Here is a 20,784-nt window from a genome sequence, read left to right as displayed (position 1 = left end):
TAGTGGTTGCATCACCTCCCTTGATCCACTGTTCAATTGTTTACTGGCCTACATGTGCTCGCGCCCTAATGGCAATGGAGTGAGTGAAAAAAAATCAAAGGTCAAATCTTAATGTTGATATTGTCACGGTGATTTTTCTGTCTCTCTATCTAATCCATATTTCTTCCCTATTCCGTCCATATTTTCCTTTTTTTATTTTCTTTCTTTTTCTTTTCCTTTAATCTCCTTCCAAGAGGTCTCCCGCTGGTACAGTGGAAAGTCGACGAATTTACAACGCTAAAATCAAGGGTTCGATTCCTCTTGGTGGACTCAGGAGACAGCCCATGTGGTGTTGCTATAAGAAAACATACATACACCTACCGAGAGCGTATAGTTTCCTCCGAAGTGGGGTAGAGGGGGTCATATGACCTCCCTGACTCCCGCATGGTTACACACATGATGAACTTTGGTAAAAATCTATAAATGAGTATTTGTATAGATGTTTGTTCAACGTTTTATTAATACTTATACATTTAAGCAGATAGTATTAATAACACCATTTATGAAAATATTTATTGATTAACGATAGAAATGTTAAACAATAATCTTAGCACTCATAATAGTAAAAATATTTACGCCTTCTCTTGTGTGTATCACGACGGTAATACCACTTCCGATGTTTTTTATTAGGGTAAGCATAATATTTATTGTTAGGTACAAAGTTATCCAATCGGCTGTTATTATACGGTTTGTGAACGGCAGAGGTAAAATTCATAATTGTAGCGTCATTAACACTCAATTTTATAGCTAATCGGAGTATATGGAGTCTTGAAATTCTGTAATTAAACTTAAATTTTTAACTAGTACTTATATTAGGGAAAATCATTTAGACTTAACTGCTAATTATCAGTGCTAATTAGATTTACTTAATTTCCATTTTCCTTCTTACTCTAATTTACAAGAATATGAGGAATTTCCATTGTATGTGTGTGTGCTTTCTTGTAACAAGGCCACATCGGGCTATCTGCTGAGCCCATCGAGGGAAATCAAACCTCCTGATTTTAGCATTGGAAATCCGTAGATTTACCACTGTATTGGCGGAGGGCGGAATTTTCATTGCAGAACAACGTTAGGTTTTAAAATTGTTCACTAATAATGAACATTTGCGATGTTTGATTAAAGTGGTAATGAACCATTTAATTAAACGGTCATTTAGCTAGTGTACTAATAATTTTAAAGTTTGAAAGATAATTGTTGCTTAGCTCATGCTACTTTTAATACAGATATATATCTCATGATGCTTGTAGCTACAAACATATTTAACAAATTACAGTCTTCTTCTCCTAGTATTATAATTTCGAAATGACAGAGTCCTAAGATATCATTATAATGATAAAGTTAATTATATTATAACCCCCCGCTAGTACAGCGGTATGTCTCCGGATTTACACCGCTAAAATCAGGGGTTCGATTCCTTTCGGTGGGCTGAGCAGATAGTCCGAGGTGGTTTCACTATAAGAAAAACACACACAATTATATTATATTATAACAATTTTGAAAATCCAAACCATCAAGTCACGTGGCAATCAAGCCCAATATAAAATCAAAACAGCAGGCATCAGAATTACATTTTCTCATTCTTCAGTAGGATGAAGGTAGTGTGATGCACAGAAAATTATTTGCATTTTAAAAGGGCGTGTAAAAGTTGTTTCTGGCTCAAAAAATTCATAAATTCACCAATAAAGATGTGTTTAGATGAAAATTTAGATTTTTCAAGACAGAAATATCCATTGTACTTGATGACATTTGAAAATAAAGATGTATGGATCACTATAGATCACCAGAACCATCCGCAAAGAGACCTGCAACAAATCATACTTCAGCTATGATAAAGATAGTATAGTATTGTTATTTGATAGTATGTATATATTTGTGGGAATTTCTGATGAAATAACCTGGGAAGTTACAGTTTTGAAACTTTTTCATCTCAGTGGTTTTGGAGGAAATGTCGTGGCTCTTAGAGCATAAGCATTTCAATCTCGTTAACTGTCCTTTAGGAATGGCAACCTTTTTTCGTATGAATGGAAAAAAAATTGTTATCTGAGTAAACATTACTATTAGTATCTTTGGTGTAGGGTAGTTTTAAAAGAGTCACACACCCGAAATGTGGATACTGATGTTGAGAAATGAGGTACTTTCATTAGAGATTTGATAAGTGTATTCAAGGGCAAGGTGTAATAGCTGAATAAAATCGATTAACTACTCTATTTGAGCTTTGATACATGTAACAATTCCTAAAATGTCATCAATGTATCGGACGAAAACATTGGAGAAAAGCCCATCAAAAGTAATATAAAGGCATACCTTGAGATACAACATCATTCAGGAAAAGATTATCTAGAATAGTTAAAAGAATGCATTCAGTGTAACACGTGTCATAAGTTACGTGTTAGAGACAGATGAATTAGTGATCTTTTACTTAAATCCCTCAAACTTGTAAGAGAAGGGTTCACTGACCTCAAAGTTACTATTCCATAATAGTAACTCCAACATGAATGTACTAGCTATCCACTATTAAAATTAAAAAGCACAAAACGACATTTTATCTTCCAACTCAACACCAAGTTCCCTCAGGGAATTAGCAAACGTTTTAGTTTAGAATAAAAAAATACTTCCTCTTACCTCTTTTTTAGGTGTAGTTTCCATAAATATTTTCTTTGACTGTGTTTCACTTTCTGTTTAATCCTTTTTTTTTTAATTTTCTTTTCAATTTTTCCTCAGTGGTGGCGCCAAGGGGACTTGGGGTGGCTTGAGCCCCAAATGAGTCAAGCCCCCTCAGCTCCCAATATTGTTACCTACATATATTCCTAAAATATGGAAAACACAATCGTCGTTGTTGCTTAACAATTAACATCAAAGAGACATAGATCTGTAGAACTCAACGTCTTCATTAAGACAGAAGTATGTGTCATGCGTCCCATAGCAACGTACTGAATGCAGTGAAACTCATGCGCTGTTTTGCCGCTCCCTGTGTAATGCCATTCTATTTTGAGCTTTGACGAAGATTAGACAACCACGTTGATTTCAAGTTACAACAGATCATCAGGGATTTTACTTGATAAACCAAAGGTTTCAAAGGTATTTACCCATTAATTTCATTTATCTTTTATCGAAAAGTAAAACATAGCAATCATGTATAAGTGTATTGTGTATAGGTCAAAACTATCAAGCATTTAGCCGGTGTTGTGTCCTCTGTGAGATCGTTTTGCATTGCGTATCAGCCATCCAAAATTTGCTGCCAATCACCAGAACAGGCACATTGTTTTGAACTAATATTGACTATAAACACATGATGAAAGACAGTTAGCCTGATAGTGACCTTACTTTTCCTCAGAGTGTATTAACTTCACATGGGATAATTTGTTTCTGCTATGTAAACTATGTCTTTATGTTATATTTCTTTTGATTTGTAGCTTTACTCTTAATGGTATATTAAATGTTCAATCTAAGCTAATCTTGATTTTCTTTATTATTATGTATTACCTTGGGTGGAATTTAGGTGAGCTTCTTCTTTTACATATACGCATATTTTCATAAACAGATTATTTGTAATAAATTTCAGATTTCTGAAATGTACCTTGGTATTTACATTATTATAATTTACCATCTACACTTCATATTGATGGCATTTTACCTCAGCACCCCTCTCCCCAACGAAAATATCCTGGCGCCGCCACTGCTTTTCCTCAATAAAACTCTTTTCCTTCTCAAAAATATTTTCCTGGATTGTTATTATATCCATTCATTACTTCATTTTTATATTAAATTATTTTGCGAATATATGTTTATTATTTTATGTTTATATATCTAGACTCAATTTCATTAGTTCCAATTACCCATTTCTATTATAATTTCTATATAGTTTAAGAAATAAATATTAATGATGTTCTTATTTGATCCACTCGAACAGCATTAAACCTTCACAACAGCGATATCCATACTCATGTAACCATATTTTTTTCTCCATATCTAGTCTTTGGTATTCTAGATTGCAAGAATTTTCAGAAAAGTACATGGCAGGGCACGCTAAACAGCGAGTTTTCTAAATATCAGCTATAGAATATAGGCTTTTGTGTTTTTGAACTCAAACTAATCTCACTAATAAGGAAGAATGAATTCAGAGAATGTATGAAATAGTTGTTTTTTTTATTAAAATAAACACGATACACAAGGGCAAGTGTTTACAATAAGTGTGTGAAAGTGGTAAGAAAGAAAATTTGGAAAAGAAACTTTTACTGGATCTCTCTTATTGTTCAATGTGAGTTTCACTATCGGACTAAAAAACAAAAAGCCAAACTGAATACTACTTAATGAGTACTGAAAAAAAAAAACTCTACAGAATTTAAGAGTCACAAGATGTTAACAAAAGTTATTTTGTTTAGTTGATGAAACCTCTGCTTACAAATAGAAATGAAAAAAACAAAAACTGTGAAAAATCCATGTATTAACTGAGGGGACAGAAAACATAATACATTTCTGTATAACAGGACTATATTAGAGTTCTAAATATCACTAAGTCTTCCCAAAATGTCTTATCACTAGACAGGTTAAGCAATATAAAAGGGATGCCACAGTTTCTTAACTTCTCTACTTTCACATATAACAAACGTAGACAAATGGCTAAGATCTCTTCGGTGATTTATTAAGTAAAACTGATTAGGTAGGAAGGAAGGATGGATGGACGAATTTTATGCTCTGTCGTCAAACTTACGATTGAAGATGATAAGTATAAAAATGGACACATTCTATTCGTCTGAAACTTGTTATTATAGGCCATAAACCTGTATTAAAAATGTGAAAGTGAAGATATGTTCATAAACTATGTTATAAGAAAGTTTAGTTATGATATTTGCATATTAGATTGAGAAACCTGTATATTATCAATATAGGTTTTTTTTTGTGTGAAAATATTCTTATATGAGTACATATATATAGGTGTTTTTATTTGTGAAAATATACTTATATGAGTACATATATATAGGTGTTTTTATTTGAGAAAATATACTTATGTAAGTACATATATATTAAAAATCATATAGAATATTTTATTAATTCTTTAGCCATTAACAATTAGATGTTAAACTGCTAGTTTATAACAAAAACATACAAGGTACGCACTTGTAAATATGTTTAATCAAATATCTGTCTTTAGAGCTAGCATTTGTAATATGAATATATGTTTTATAACTCAAGACAACTTGTATGGGTATTAAAACTTTTATTAAAATAAAGTAGAGAACAACGTTTCGACCTTCTTAGGTAATTTTGCGTTAATTTTGACGTTTCTTTAATTATCGTATAAAACATGCCCCCCGCTAGTACAGCGGTATGTCTTAGGATTTACAACGCTAAAATCAGGGGTTCGATTCCTCTCGGTGGGCTCAGCAGATAGCCCGGTGTGGCTTTGCTATAAGAAAACACACACATACTAAACTATTCTTTACACGCGGAAGGTCCTAGGTTCGATCCCTGGCCGGCACATATTTGTTGGCCCGGCATGGCCAAGCGCGTAAGGCGTGCGATTCGTAATCCGAGGGTCGCGGGTTCGCGCCCGCGTCACGCTAAACATGCTCGCCCTCCCAGCCGTGGGGGCGTTATAATGTGACGGTCAATCCCAATATTAGTTGGTAAAAGAGTAGCCCAAGAGTTGGCGGTGGGTGGTGATAACTAGCTGCCTTCCCTCTAGTCTTACACTGCTAAATTAGGGACGGCTAGCACAGATAGCCCTCAAGTAGCTTTGTGCGAAATTCCAAAAACAAACAAACAAACAAACTTATAAAACATATATTGATAATAAATTTGTAAGAAAAGTGGTTGAAATAAAATTCACTTGTACTACTTTAAAACTATTATTTTTATTAGATAGCAGAAATGCTTAAAGAAATTACTCTTTTACTTTAAGTAGAAAACTAAATGGTCATAATGTAATAAAGGTGATTATTTATATATTTCCCTCTTGTTGCCGTTCGTGAGACATGATATATTCACACTTTTTTGAATGGTGAGTCGCGAGTACCGTAATTTCAGAACTAGTCAGCCATAATATTTTTGTAGAATATTGCATTTAACATATTACGTTTGTTCGTCAGGGTAATATTTACTTAAGACCTTGGATGTATAACAACATAAGGTATTTGTTCTTGCATATAAATCACGAATTTTATTGAATTCAGTTTTATCTTTATGAGCTATGAGCAAAGAGTTTTCAATTGACACAGAAGAAGCAACACAACTTCTCAAAGATATCTTGAATGTTGGAAAGCCTGACCAGTCTAGCAGTGGTAAGTTGGTACCGCCATTCCAATTTTCATTAGTTGATTCATCCTGTAGTTTGCTACCTGCTAAATGATTTATTTCGCCCATTGTGGCATTATATGATTATAAATTATTTTATGAACAAAATAAACGTAAACGTATTTGGTAGACTTAACACAATAATTGCTAAATGTTTTAGTGTCTTGCTGTTGTTATGTCAGTATGAATCGATTGTTAAATTATACTTTTGAAATGTAACGAAACCAAAACTAACAATTTCGAGATTTACAGAAATGAATACATCAAGCTGTCCATGCTGGTCACTAAAAGTAAATATAATGATTACCAAGGATAACATGCTTTTTGAAATTATAATACTAATATATGGTAGAGAAAATATTCTTTCAATTTAACTAGTTTAAAAATTCAAAATGTGGTAGCTGAACTTTTAATTGTTCTCAATTTTTATAAGAGAAGGTAACAGTGATATTATTCTTCCTGAGCATCCCAAATTGCCGTGAGAAATACTGTAATTCACCTGAATTATGCATATAATGCTCCCATGGCAGTAGGCAGAATGACTGAGAGATTAAAAATAGATAAATGTGCCAGGGCCAGACAAAGTTTTCTTCAAGGTTTTAACAGGGTCGAAGATCGTGTATACAGGCTTTTCTTTCATATTTTCTAAGTCAGTACACAGTGAGCATGTATGTGAGTATTTGAGAGGAGGTCATATTAATATTTTATTAAGAGTTACCATGGAAATTATAGACCAGTGTGTCTTACTTTTATATATCATGGACAGAGAAGTTATCCATAGTTTGATAAGAGAAGCTGTACAAATTAACTTAGTAAAATATAAATGAAAGCAAACATAAATTCATGAAAGGAAAAATCCTGCTTTAAGGTTTACTAACTTGATATAATTGTTTGAAGACATTACTTCAGTTTAATTATCTTGATGTATAAAATGTATGTACTTAATGTACTTGTACTCATTAAGAGTACAAATCATGTCATCATGTTTGTTGACTTGCATTCAAAATTGTATCGAACTACTATTTTATTAATTTATATTAGTAAGTTTGGTATCAAATTGTGGATTATAATTCAGCTTTAATTAATATTATGTATCAGTAAAATTTCTTATTTTAAAAGTAAATATTAAAAGAACGCCCATTTTGTGATTCGTGATAGCATGTTGCTTGCAGCACGGTTAAAATTAGATGTTTCTGATTTCAGATTGCTAATTCTATAGTTTCATGTGAATTAGAAACTCAAATTATCAATACTGACAAGTTAGAAAATAAAATAAAACCTCATCTTTTGGCTGAGATGTGGTTTATATGCTGAATCAAACACAGTAGCCTGATTCACCTCTTTCCATTTTTGAAAATGGTCCCTTATATAGACTCGCTTGAATATATTACATGTGCATAACAAATCAACTGCTTAGAATGCATCTCTAGTTATTTTCTCAGCCATTTTAATTTGTTAAAAGACTAACATGTTATTTCAAATAAAGATTTCATGGATGTAGGTTATGTCTTTTGTCTGCATGAAGTTTCATATTTTTTAATAGACAGAAATACAACTTTGTTACTAAGTTTACTATAAATTATAGTGACATTTTTTTAGTTATATAACTGTATATATAAAACCTAAAAAAAAATTTGTTTCATATCCTCCATTACAAAATTAGAAAAAGCTTAGCAACTTGCATCCAGTAGAAACTAAGTTCAAAGGTTGTAGCTTGTAGAGGTAATTGGTAGCTTTACTTCTTTATTTATTGTTTTGTGTTTTAAGAAAAATAAGTGTAATAATTTATTTCTAAATAGTAATAATATACATACATAAATAATGTATAATAATTTAAATGTGACTGAATATTACAAAATACTAGTCCACTAAAACAGCCAAGGCAGGGTCACTTTGTTAAGGTTAAAGGTCAGTTCTGTATTACTGAATATGGAAACATGAGTGTACATGCACTGTGTTAATGCATGTTGTGTAATGTTAGCCAGGCATGATTGGAATGTCAGTGTAATACATAATAATAGATATATAAAGCTATGAGACTTAAGCTACATAGACTAAACATTCAGTATTTTATGTGATAATTTGTAGTCATTCTAGTACAAAAAAATAATCATAATTTATATTTATTTTCTAAATTTTTTTTTTATGATGGTTATGAGGTTGGTCAAACTGACAGGTCCCACAGTTAGGGTAGAGAAAATAACAGACAAAACATAGTCTTACTGAAAACAAACATAGGAAATTTTTTTAGGAGGTTTAAGAAATTACACAAATAATATTTGAGAATTTTGGGACAAATGGTTTTTAATCATACCATGAAACACAGAATCACTTCATACTCAGAGTAGCAACAAAACAGACTCAGTATTTTAACAAACTAATCTTTAGTAAAGATACATCATTAAAAATTGATTTTGTGTGTATATATTAAAAAAAAAGTACTATTTACTACAAGTCTACCATGTTTTGTGAAGATATACATACTGCATCTAAAGTTAAATATTTAATGTGGACAAATGTGTATACTAACTTGTGTATATTAAACTGAGCCCATTGAGAAAGGGTTAATAAGATTCATAAGTTGGCTATGAAAATCAGATCAGAGGTTGAAAAAAGACAAATTGAGTAAATTATTGAGGGTTAGTTGAGTGGACATGACAGTGGAGTCTTGTCATTACCACTGTTAGTGATGAACTGACTCAGGCATCAGTGATTGGGCCTTTGTTTTGTTTTTTATTTACACAAAGTTGATAAGAGCATAGTTAGTAAAGTTTACTGATGACATTACATATTATTTATACAGGAGGTTTGAAATCAGGTGACTGCATGGGATTTGCCATGGTTTGCTATGACTGTGGCTTCTCAAAAGAATCCTCTCTACAGTTTCTGTATTTACTGCTGAGTTGTATGCCATTTCTCTTGCCTTGGATCATGTAGAATCTATGTTGTATGCCAGTTGTACCATTTATACTGACTTACTTAGTTGTCTACTGGCCCCGGAATCACTTAGTATTAGTTCTCACCCTGTTCATGTCAATATTTTATAATGAACCTCCTTTTTTTTTTTTTCTCTTTTTATCTGGTTTTTCTGGATACCTTGCAACATTGGTATCTGCAGGAATGATGCCATCACAGGCATGCCTATCCCATATATGGACTATGGTTCTGTACTGAAGGCTTGGCTTTGTGGTAGTTGGCAATTAATTTGGAGTGATCAACGTTGTAACAGGTTTTCCAGATGAAACCATCTGTTATTTTTTGGCTGTCTTGTTTTTGTAACAACTGGAAGGAGGAGGTTGTCCTGACTTGGCTATGTACTGTTCACAATTTTTAAATTTTCTTTTTCTGTGGCTGCTCCATCAGTGTGTGGCTTTGTGACACTTAATTTACAATAGCCCACATTTTACTGTTGTAACTTTATTAAAACTGTGAGCAACAACACCATTTTATACATTTTTTTTTCTTACAGCCAAAGAGGATTGTAGAGGGAGTACCATTGTGTGAGCATACCATTCTCCTGTTGGTTATGAAGTGGCACATGATGATTTGCATGAGAGATATGTTGGAATCTTGCATTTCTGTTGGGGGGGGAGCAGAAGGCTTGTGGCATGCATAAAGAAAAAGTTTGCATGTACAGGTTGGCACTGGTTGGGAATAGTTAATCTTGTACCTACTGGAAATATATTTGCAGCATAGGAAAATTATAAATTTCAGGTTGTATGTATATTATTGTATTGGCTTCATTTTGTCCATTGAGAGAAGTTGTATTTGTGTTAGTGAACAATTAATGATTTCCATGATCACAGTAATAATTTCAAGAGGGTGGGCAAATATTGAAAATAAGGACTAGCAAATTAGGTGTTTTTCACATTAGTTTATGAAATGTTGATGAAACTTGTGTTAAAAGGTTTGGCAATAGTTTTTAGTATTTTACTCATAAACAATTTTTAACACTGTACCATTTTGCCCCTGTAAAACTCTGAGATACCAGGTTGGAGAGGATTAAGCATTGTCAACATTTGTTATTTGCATGATGACTGTAGTGAGTTTGATGGAAATGTTATGTTCTGAACATTATTATGGCTGTTTAACCGTATGGATTTTATTGTCACAATGACAGAACAGTTACTTTTAATTCTCGGTTGTCTGGGTGCTTAAGAAGATTTGTAGTTGGCAGATGTGGATGGGCCATTTGTAATGGCAATTGAAAGTTTGGTTTACTTTTTTTCAATTATTTGAAAATGGGATATTAAGTTTAAGCATTCTGAGTAAATTTAACTGGAAAGCTAAATAAGATAATTCTCTTAATAGAAATTAATGTTTTTAAAAGTAGGTCATTTTTCACATTGCTGCAAAAACAATGTGGGAAAAATTAAAATTCTAAATAGAGTATATAAAGTGGTTTTCTACCAATATAGCTAGGCAATAAGCGGAATTAGATAAGCAGTTAATCATCGAGCATATTAGTTGATTACATTTAAGGAAGAGTAGTTTGAAAGTGAAATTCACTTGGTTAATTACTAACCTCAGTTCTTATAAAAGCAAGTTCTTTTTTAAAGAGACTATGTGTATCTTTAAAACATTTTGAATGGATTTCTGTTTCTTTTTTTTTTAGCATGTTTCAATACACTTTAGTTATTTGCATGTTTTTCCATTTAAGTTACTGATTTTCTTTTAGTGCATCCAGTAAAACTGTGCTGACAGCAAGGACAAGTAAACTTATAAACATTTGATAATTTTACTGAATGAATATAGATGTAAAATATTTTGCAAACAACAGTTAAGTTGAAAAATATATATTGGCTGTGTTTGAGAATATACTTCACAAAGTACATTCCAAAACATGTTATCCTTTGGCACTTTAGCTATTCTTCAATCTTTACATTGCTCATTTCAGTATCAGTCTAGCTTGTTCCACTCTTTTATACTTCACTTAAATGCCTTTGGCATTCAGGCACTCTCCACCCATGCCAGTGTATTCTTTATCCTGGTACTGTATATAAGTACCTCACTCAGATAATGTAATTGCTTTTTATTGATAAAGCATTGGTCAAGTTTTTCTCTGAAGCAATGTTTTGATTCTTTATATTCTGGATTTGCTTACAATTTTCTTTAAAAAAAAAATTGAGTCACTGTTGTAGCCATGACTTGTTACTTTTGCCAGCACAGAGGCTTATCAGACCTCTCCTTTTCCTCCTCTGTTATTTAGTCTTTTGCTATGGAGAGGTCTCAGTTGAGGCTGTTCAAGAGTTGATCTGTTGTGATTTTGAGACGTATGTTTGGCTTGAGGTATTTTTTTTAGGGATCCTGAAGCTACTTTTCTTGATGATTGAGGACATTCTAAGGCAAATTTGGAATTTTCTCTATGAAATTGGCTTTTCACATGGCCAGTTTCAATTGGGTTTCTGAGATTTGGGGCTTTCCACAGTGACCTGTGACTTTACACCTTTGTTCTTTGATGACAGAAAGGTTGGAAAGGGGGGAACTACTTAGTTTTTCCTTTTTCCTCTAAGATTGCTGGTCCATGCTGGGGGCTTACTGCACTTTTACTTCCCAACATCATGGCTGAACCATCACATGCCATACAAAGAAAATAATTTTCAGATTGTCTCCATTCATTCTGTAAAACTAAATACAATAAAGTACCTCTCAGTGTGGATTCCTACACATGGTGAGGGACATCCCAGGAAAGATTCTGTTCTTTCAGATTACCTCCTCTGGGATCTATCTACCTGCATGTTTGCCATGCATGGTGATCCATGATGGGGAAGAGAGGATCCTGGTGGTTGAGGGGTCCAACACCAGCACACAACTTTGGCCTTGAATTCCTGTAGACGGGCAGCCTTGGGGTGCTCCCCCTTGGGTCAGTTGGCTGGTCCACTTGGGCTAGGGTCAACCAAGTACCAGTGTTGGATGTTCTCAACAGGTGTTGTGGACATTGTATCTGATGCTGGTGTTTGGGTATAGTGCTTATGACACCCTGGCATTGCTGCAGTGTCCTTGTTTGGCATTGTAGTGTGTCCCTCATAGGGCTCCATGGTGGGTTCAGTGGGCACCAAAACATTCTACCTTTTTATTATGGATCCTCCAAATAAAAACTTAAATAAAATAGTGAAAAACAGTCCATAGGTAAATGACCATGTTGTGAAGATTCTAAGCAGTAATCTTTAACATCTGTAACACTTGTACCTCATTTTCTTATATTACATTCTCTTTTTAGGGCAAATGTCTCCTTTTTTTATTCAGAAAGGACTAGAGGGACTTGTTGACTCTTCAAAGTCAGTCAGAAAGCTTTGCTCTGGTGACATATTGGTGGAAACATCCACATCTAAACACAGTGAACTCTTACATTCAAAGGCAATTGGGGATATACCTATTGATGTTACACCCTATGCTTCTTTGAATTTGTCATAAGGAGTTATTGTTTGAGAGGGATTTGAAGAACATCCCGTAGTCTGAGATTCTTGCTTGTTTCTCCACCCAAGGACTTTCTGCAGTGAGGTGTATCTCCATTGCAAAGATGGAATTATGATGCTGACCAATGTCCCCATTTTAACATTTACATCACCGTGTCCACGTGCGGCCATCAAGACAGGTTACCTTAATTGCAAGGTATGACCATATATTCCAAACCTTCTCAGATGTTTCCAGTGTCAGTGGTTTGGTCACTTGAAGACATTATGTCGTGGTTCCTTGATGTGTGCTCATTGCAGTGGCTAAGACCTTGATGCCTATGAGCCTAAAGGATCCTCATTGTGTTAATTGCAATGGCTCTCACCCATCCTACTTTCGTTCTTGCCCTGAATGGTTGGAAGAAAAAGAGATGTAGCATTTTAAGACGATTCGAAACGTTACTTTCTCTTAGGCTTTAAAGTTGATGTCCACCACTTCATATCGGACTTATGCTGCTGCATTTCATTTCATGACCACAGACGCATATCTCTGTTCCTCCAAAAGAATAGTTCTCAAACCATATGAAAAGTCTTTTGACTTCCATGGTTAAGAAAGTTGGTGAATCATCATCAACACCCATCTCTATGCCTAACATTCATTTGAGCAAACCCCAAGATTCATTTCCTTTGGTTTTGGGAACTGGCATTTCCTCAGGTACATCTTCTCCCACCCGAAGATGCAAAACAATCATTCATTCACGCCTTCAGTCGCTGGAATTCTTTTCTAATAATCTAAGACCTGCCCAGTTTTCCCAGGGTAGGATCCATGGAGGTCAATAGACCTCCCTTGAATAAAGAAATTAAAGAAAAAAGACATGGTCATAAACAGAAGGGCTCTCCACCCAATTTGCCTACACATAAATAAAAATGGCCACCTTGATACAATGGAACTGTCAAGGATTACATTTTAATCTGGAAGACATCAAAGCACTGATTGCTTCCTACCATCCTGTATGTATTTCCTCACAGGAAACATTTCTGAAACCTGCTGATACAGTCACATTTCAGTGGATTTCTTTGTACAGAAATGACAGACTGTATGATAAACAAATGCATGAAGAGGAGGCACTGTTGGTTGATCAGCATGTGGCCACCCAACACACCCTTGGAGGCTGTAGCCATCTGTGTTTCCTTTGGTCGTACCATGTCTGTTTGTTCTCTCTACATGTCTACTGAAGAAACTTGTGATCTAACAGACCTTGATGTTCTCATTGAACAGTTGCAATCTTTTTTTTAAATCCTGGGAGACATTAATGGACATAATCTCTCTGGGGAGGTACTGATATTGATGGGAGGGGTCACTCCACAAAGCATATGCTCTCTGATAACCACCTTTCTCTTTTTCAATACTGGTTTTTGTACTTTTTTTTTCATGCACCTAGTCAGTCCTTTACTGCTTTTGATTTCTGTTTGCACCCTTTTATTATTCTCTGAGTTTTCATTGAAGGTAGACAATAACCCATGAGGTAGTGATAAATTTCCTATAATTTTGAGAGAGACTGGCCATGGTATATGCCACCTGACCTGTGTGCCTTGGTGGAAGCTGGATCAAACCAAGTGACCCTCTTTTACTGCTTCTGCATCACTTGATCCTGCCATTATTTGTAAGCCATCAATAGATGACTGTGTGGTAACAGTAACTGACTGTATTATACATATAGCTGTTCAATTTATTCCTAAAACCTCAACACATTTTCCATGACATCCTCATCTGTGGTGGAATACTGCCTGCCACGTGGTACAGAAGGCTCAAAAATGGGCCTTGGATACTTTTCATAGGTAGCCCACACTCTCAAACCTCATTGCTTTCCAGTGGGCCCGTGCACATGCTAGGTGGGTAAAATGTCAAAGCCAGAAGGAATCTTGGATTAAGTTTACAAGCAACATATCTTCTATCACCATCTCCAAATTATATGGGACAAGATTTGAAAGGTCAGTTGGCAATATAATTCTGTCCCACTCTCAATCTAATTTTCTGATGGCCAGGAAGTATCTGATACCTGGAGCATTGCCAGGTTACATCTTGTAACATTCTTTGACCTTGAGAAGGCTTATTATACTACGTGGAGGTGTGGCATTTTGCAAGACCTCTATGTTCTGGGTATCTTGGTCATTTGCCAGTTTTTATTAAAACTTTTTTAATGGACAGGCAGTTCCAAATTTGTGCGGGTTTTTGATACTTTCCGTTCCTTTTCTACAGGAATTGCAGTCCTTCAGGGCTGTGTTTTGTGTGTCACACTTCTCAGTATGAAGACTAATGCCATCACTAAACAACTCCCTCTTACTGTTGCAAACAGTCTCTATGTCAACAATTTTCACATCTCAAGTCAGTTGTCGAACATGAGGTATATTGAGCAGCAACTATAGAGTGCCCTCAATCATTTACTGAAGTGGACCACAGCAAATGGCTTTAACATCTCCCTCTCTAAAACTGTTTGCATGCACTTTTGCCACCAAGGGGGTATTCACCCTGATCCTGAACTCCGTATTGGTGAAGTTGTGCTGTCATTGGTCCCTGAGACAAAGTTCTTGTGACCGTAAGCTGACCTTTATACCACACTTTAGGCAGCTACAAGTCAAATATACAAGAGCACTGAACATCTTTCACGTCTTCTCTTCCACCATTTGGGGAGAAGATTGATGTTCTATACTAAAGATATATTTGTTCTCTTATTTGATCAAAACTGGACAATGGGTCACTGATTTATGGCTCTGCCAGAACCTCGGTGTTGAAGATGCTGATCCCCGTTCATCATCAGGGACTTCAGCTCTGCACCGGGGCTTTCTGCACTTCTCCAGTCCAGAGCTAAAACATAAGAGTCTCATGAATGTCCTCTACACCTCTGCCACTTGCAACTATCTTTACTGTATGCTTTGAAACTTTGATCCTTACCACAGCATTCCACCTGGGGTTGTGTTTTCCTTCCTCGGTAGGCCATGCTTTTTCAGAACAGATGATCTTCCATTGCTTGTTGTGGCCTTTTGTATCCAGGCATAGTTGGATGAATTGGGTCTGTCCTTGGATAACATTGCTGTATCCACTGGCCAGCCCATTCCACCATGGCTTATTACAGTCTCCATATGTGACCTTTTTTTAAGTCATCTGAGAAAAGCAGACATTCCCGATTGGAAATGGTGTCTGTTATTTGCTGAACATCTTTGGAACCATCCTTCCATTCCTATTTTACAAATGGTTCAAAATCAGGTGACTCTGTGGGTTCTGCTGTGATTTGTTGTGGTTTGGTTGGTGAATGCAGAATCCCCTGCACATTTTCTGTGTTCACTGCTGAACTATATGTCATTTCTCTTTTCCTGGATCACATAGAAGCTTAGCATAGCAGTACTCAAATTGCACAATTTCTACTTACTCACTTAGTTTGTTATTGGCCCTGGAATTGCTTCACGTTAGTTCTCAACCTGTTCTCACCGATATTTGAAACAGGCTGGTTCATTTCTCTTTAACATCTACTTCTATTTAGTTTTTCTGGATACCCGTCCACATTGGTATTTGTGGGAATGGGCTCACTGACACCACAACTAAATCTGTCTGCTCTGGTACTATCATTGCTGTGCGTGTTCCATATGTGGTTTATGGTCCTGTATTTAAGGCTAGGCTCCATGTCAGATGGTAGTCGACTTGGAGTGAGAAACGTGAAAACAAGCTTTTCCAAATAAAACCCTTTATTGGACTTTGGCCATCTAGCTTTCGTAAGGATGGGAAAGAAGTTGTTCTAACTAGACTACGCATTGATCACAGTTTTTTAACTCATCGTATTCTTTTATCTGAGAGATTCACCAATGGTTGTCTGTGTGACATTCAGGTGACAATAAGCCACATTTAACTGTCTTGCCGTTATTACGGTTCTCAGTGACAGCATCAATGTAAACATCTTTTCTCCCAAGGTTTATCCATAATGTTAGACAGTGTTATTGGGAATGACTACACTGCCCACCTTACAAATATTTTTAGTTTTTTAAAGGCCTTTAATATTTTCAATGCTATTTAAGTTTTTAATTTATAAGTTAGACTTTTTTTTATGTTATTTCCTTTTGAAGAATTAAAGTACATTTAATTCAATTTGAAATTAGAAAATGGCTGTAACATAAAATAACTTGATCAGGACTGAAAAGGCCAACTTCAGGTGTCTAATGCTGTTGTTTGAACTTATTATCCATTAGTCATCCTGGCAAGTTATAGTAATTAAAATTTTGCAACAAAAAGTCTTTTAAAACTTAAATTACTTTACTTTCTGAAAATGGTCGTAACATCAGATAACTCAAACTAGGACTGGAAAGGCCAACTTCAGGTGACTATTGTTGATTTTTAAACTTGCTCGTTAGTCATTGTGGTGAGTTATGATAATTAAAATTATGCTACAGAAAGTCTTTTATAACTTGTATTACTATAGTTTTTCTCTTACTGCTGTAAACTAGATATAAAAATTGAAAGTTTTCTCTTACTGCTGTAAACTAGATATAAAAATTGAATTTAATTCTATTTATGTTTTTAATTCAAAAACTAAACTTTGTTTTGTTGTACCTTAATTTCTTTTTATGAATTTTGCTAATTTTACTTTAATTTTAACTTTTTACTGGATGTTCTGTATGGATTGCCCAGTTGCTTTGCAGCATAAAACACCAAACCAACCAATCAACAATAGAGTAAATAATAAAAATTCCTTTTGCTGTAACATTTTCACTTTTGATCAAGTCCAAAAATAAAATGACTGGTGAGTTCATTCCATTACCCAATTCAAACATACACTTTAGGTAGATTTTGTACTTAAAGAAGTTAACTTGTCAATTATCAGTGAAATTCTATTGTTTAGTAACTATATGAATTGGTATTTTTTATTTCATCACTGATGTGATACATGATGTTAATACATGTCTGTCGAGTAAAGGATACAGCCCATATCAATTCAATTTTACTCATTTATATTGATTTCAGATTTGAAATTATGAAATTATTGTTTTTTTGCTACTGTATATGCTTTGCAAAAAATTCCTGTGGTAATAACTTTTTCATGAGATAATGCTTTCAAATGCACATTTTCAGTGGTCGGTTTCACAGTTTCCTTATAATTGAAAAGTTTTTTTTCTGCAAATTCAGAAACTGTACCTGTTGACTTTTACCAAAATAAGCTATTTCATTGTAGCCCCATTTTTTAGAAACTTTCATTTCTGCCTTTGCTTCCACTCCGAAAGTTCCAACTTCATGGCAAGATGTACAGCAAAGTTTCTTATTTCTAATATTCAGCCAATCATACTTCCTACAATTTTTTTTTTTTATCAGTAGTCCAGCAACCAAGCCAGTCATTGTCAGATATCTCGTGGGTGGATATAGATCAGACCAGGAACAGAAACTGTCACTGACACCATTAATTCCTTTTCTTGGAGCACTTCCTTACTTTAGCTTTTGTACTTATAGAAGGTGAAAAGAAACTTGAAATTTGTTTTATTGTTATGTTGTGATGTTTTCTCAAGACCAGATAAAAAAAATACACTCCTGGTTACAATAAAATTGAAGCACAGTTGAATAGAAATTCACACCTGCTCAAATTGGTATCATCACTTCAGCTGATAATGTAGACCAAAATGGTTATACCCAAGACTTGTATGCACAAATGTTTATCTTAGCTGAGAATGTGCTGTTTGATTAATAAGTAGTCACCTGTTTCACAGTTTCAAGCAGTCTGCTTGAATTCAATATTGAGTCTGCCCATGACAGCTCTCACCTGCTGCTGCACAATTGAAATCTGTTAGTCAAAGTGAGGTCACTAATGTACATTAACTTAATAGGGGCTATTCTTGTAAGTGTTAAAACATCCATTGATGTTCCCTATTTATAGCACATTACTCTCATATGGTGCTTCACACCTCATGCTACACTGATAATCTGACAATTACACATACATGATAAAACAAACATTACATTCTCACACTCTTTTACACTTTGTCATTTGTAACACTTCTAGTTCAGTGTCTCTTTGGTTTTCTCATGAACAACAGAATTTTCCTCACTGAGAAAATCTAATGTTTATTTAGGTTAATCTTGTAGGTTTTATCATCTTTCTCTTCATTTTGCAATATGAAGAATGGTGCCAGTATGTTGTGCTGGTGCATATAGTATTAAAAACAAAAAGAAGCCCTGGTTATTTCTAATGTATTATTATATATGTATTTATATGCTTGAGGCAGGGCAAGTAGGATATTATGTTGTATTTATGGAAACATTTAATGATGTTTTAAAGAGACTGTAATATCATTAAATGGATCATTGGTTAGGTTACATTTGGAATATGTTCATTTTTGGGATCATTGGAAATAGTTCAGAGGAGGTATGCTGGGATGATACTTGGGATGAAAAGGTTATTATAAAAGGATAAGTTAATATTTGAACTTTTCTTATGAGAAAGAAGATATTAAAGATCTGATTAAGGGAATTGATTGTATTGGTGCATGATCTTTTTTCATATCTTATGATGAGTATGGTAAGAATGGGGGATACTGAAATTAATTTTGGCCATAGGAGTCACCTTCAGCTAAGATGGATTTAGTTTTCTAACTGAATATTCTCAGATGTGGTGGATGCAGCTAATTCAAGGAATTTTAAAGAAAAGCTTGAAAAGCATTTGATTGATAAAGGCTAGCTTTGAGTTGTTTTTTGGTTTGGTGGATAGGACAGCAAATGTGTACCAAGAGGTCCATTATTGTTTTTTAATATTATGTATCACTAATTATTGAATGTCTTCGTTATGGTGAATTTTAGGTTTTGAAGGTCCATGTAGATTTTATTAATTTTGTAAGTGTTAAATTTTTTTTGTACCTTCCTCTTTCAAGTGATATTCTTAGCATAAGTTTAATTTGAAAAATGTGCAGTCACTGATATATTTGGAATCATTCATTTTTGAAATAACACCAGATCTCACCTGATTTCTTGAGCATTATTTCAGTGTTTCAAACTCTTCTCCAAAGCACAATATAGTGGTCCAAAATGATAAACAGCTTCACTTAAGACATAATTGATAAATGGATAGACTCCCACACAAACAAACAAAAAATTATTTGTTTAGAAAGAAGTGTCCATATTCTTCTAGGTAATTTGTAACCAGTTATTTTTCTTTCTGGATTATTTTAACTAATCTTTAGCCCAATGATTACAACTATTTATCTTGTAAGTAGATATGCAACTCTTGTGAAAGTTCTTTATGAAAATAAAACCAGTTGATGAAATAATTTTTAATTTGTCTTGCATGATCTTAAGATTATGTCACCAGACAATATGGCTTTAATTTTGCAAGTGGTCATGGCTGACTGTAAGCTTAGAAATCTTAGAATGTGAAACCTCCATCGAGAAATTCTTGAAAATTTTCCAGGTGCTAATGAAGAACAGGTGGAACTTCAATTTGTCCTAGTGTGCCAACAGTCTTTACTCTAATTTTACATTGAGTGTGTGTGTGTGTAATAGCTTGTAAAATTTAGACTTGTTACATACTTGATTATAGTAATTTCTTTAAAAAACATTCATATTAAAATGGTTTAATTAAGTTTTTAATGTAGCTCAGTAAATATATACAGAAGGAGTTTGAAAGTAACAACATTGCTGTGACTAAAGGGTTAATGGGTGCAGATTTTTTGGAACTGTGTGTAACCAGGTACAACTCTTAAAAGCATAATCCTCTCCATATGTTTAAAGCTTCTAAAATAAGTGAGGTTGTACAAGTTTGTGGTGTACAAATAGCCACAAATTGCTGCAACTTCAGTAATTCAGTGATATTTTCTTGGCCTATGCACTTATAGTATATTTTAGAAACCTTAAGAACAAAGAATTAGGCTTAAATGAAAGCATGAAAAATGAGGTACTGTATTAAGAGTTCTTATAAAGTATGGCATCTGTTGAAAAATGACTGTCAAGTAGCCTGTTGCCTCATAAGGATAATTTCAAACATTTTGCTGTTTCCATTCTGTTTGTTAATGTCAGCAACAAAAGTAAATT

The 20,784-nt window shown here is 34.3% G+C and overlaps 1 protein-coding gene across 1 annotated transcript in view; it reads left to right on the top strand.

Moving 5' to 3' along the window:
* Positions 1-6,006: 6,006 nt before the first annotated feature.
* Ge-1 (Enhancer of mRNA-decapping protein 4 homolog Ge-1) overlaps positions 6,007-20,784 on the top strand; it is a 157,723-nt gene continuing 142,945 nt past the window's right edge. Inside the window, exon 1 of the mRNA XM_076474774.1 lies at positions 6,007-6,320. Within this exon, the coding sequence (XP_076330889.1) occupies positions 6,230-6,320 (91 nt within the window). The 5' untranslated portion in view covers positions 6,007-6,229. The remainder of the gene's footprint in view (positions 6,321-20,784) is intronic.

Source organism: Tachypleus tridentatus, chromosome 13 (assembly GCF_004210375.1).
Source record: "Tachypleus tridentatus isolate NWPU-2018 chromosome 13, ASM421037v1, whole genome shotgun sequence".
Lineage (NCBI taxonomy): Eukaryota > Metazoa > Arthropoda > Merostomata > Xiphosura > Limulidae > Tachypleus > Tachypleus tridentatus.
Note: the sequence above shows the minus strand (reverse complement) of the source record. Positions and strands in the feature narration are given on the sequence as shown.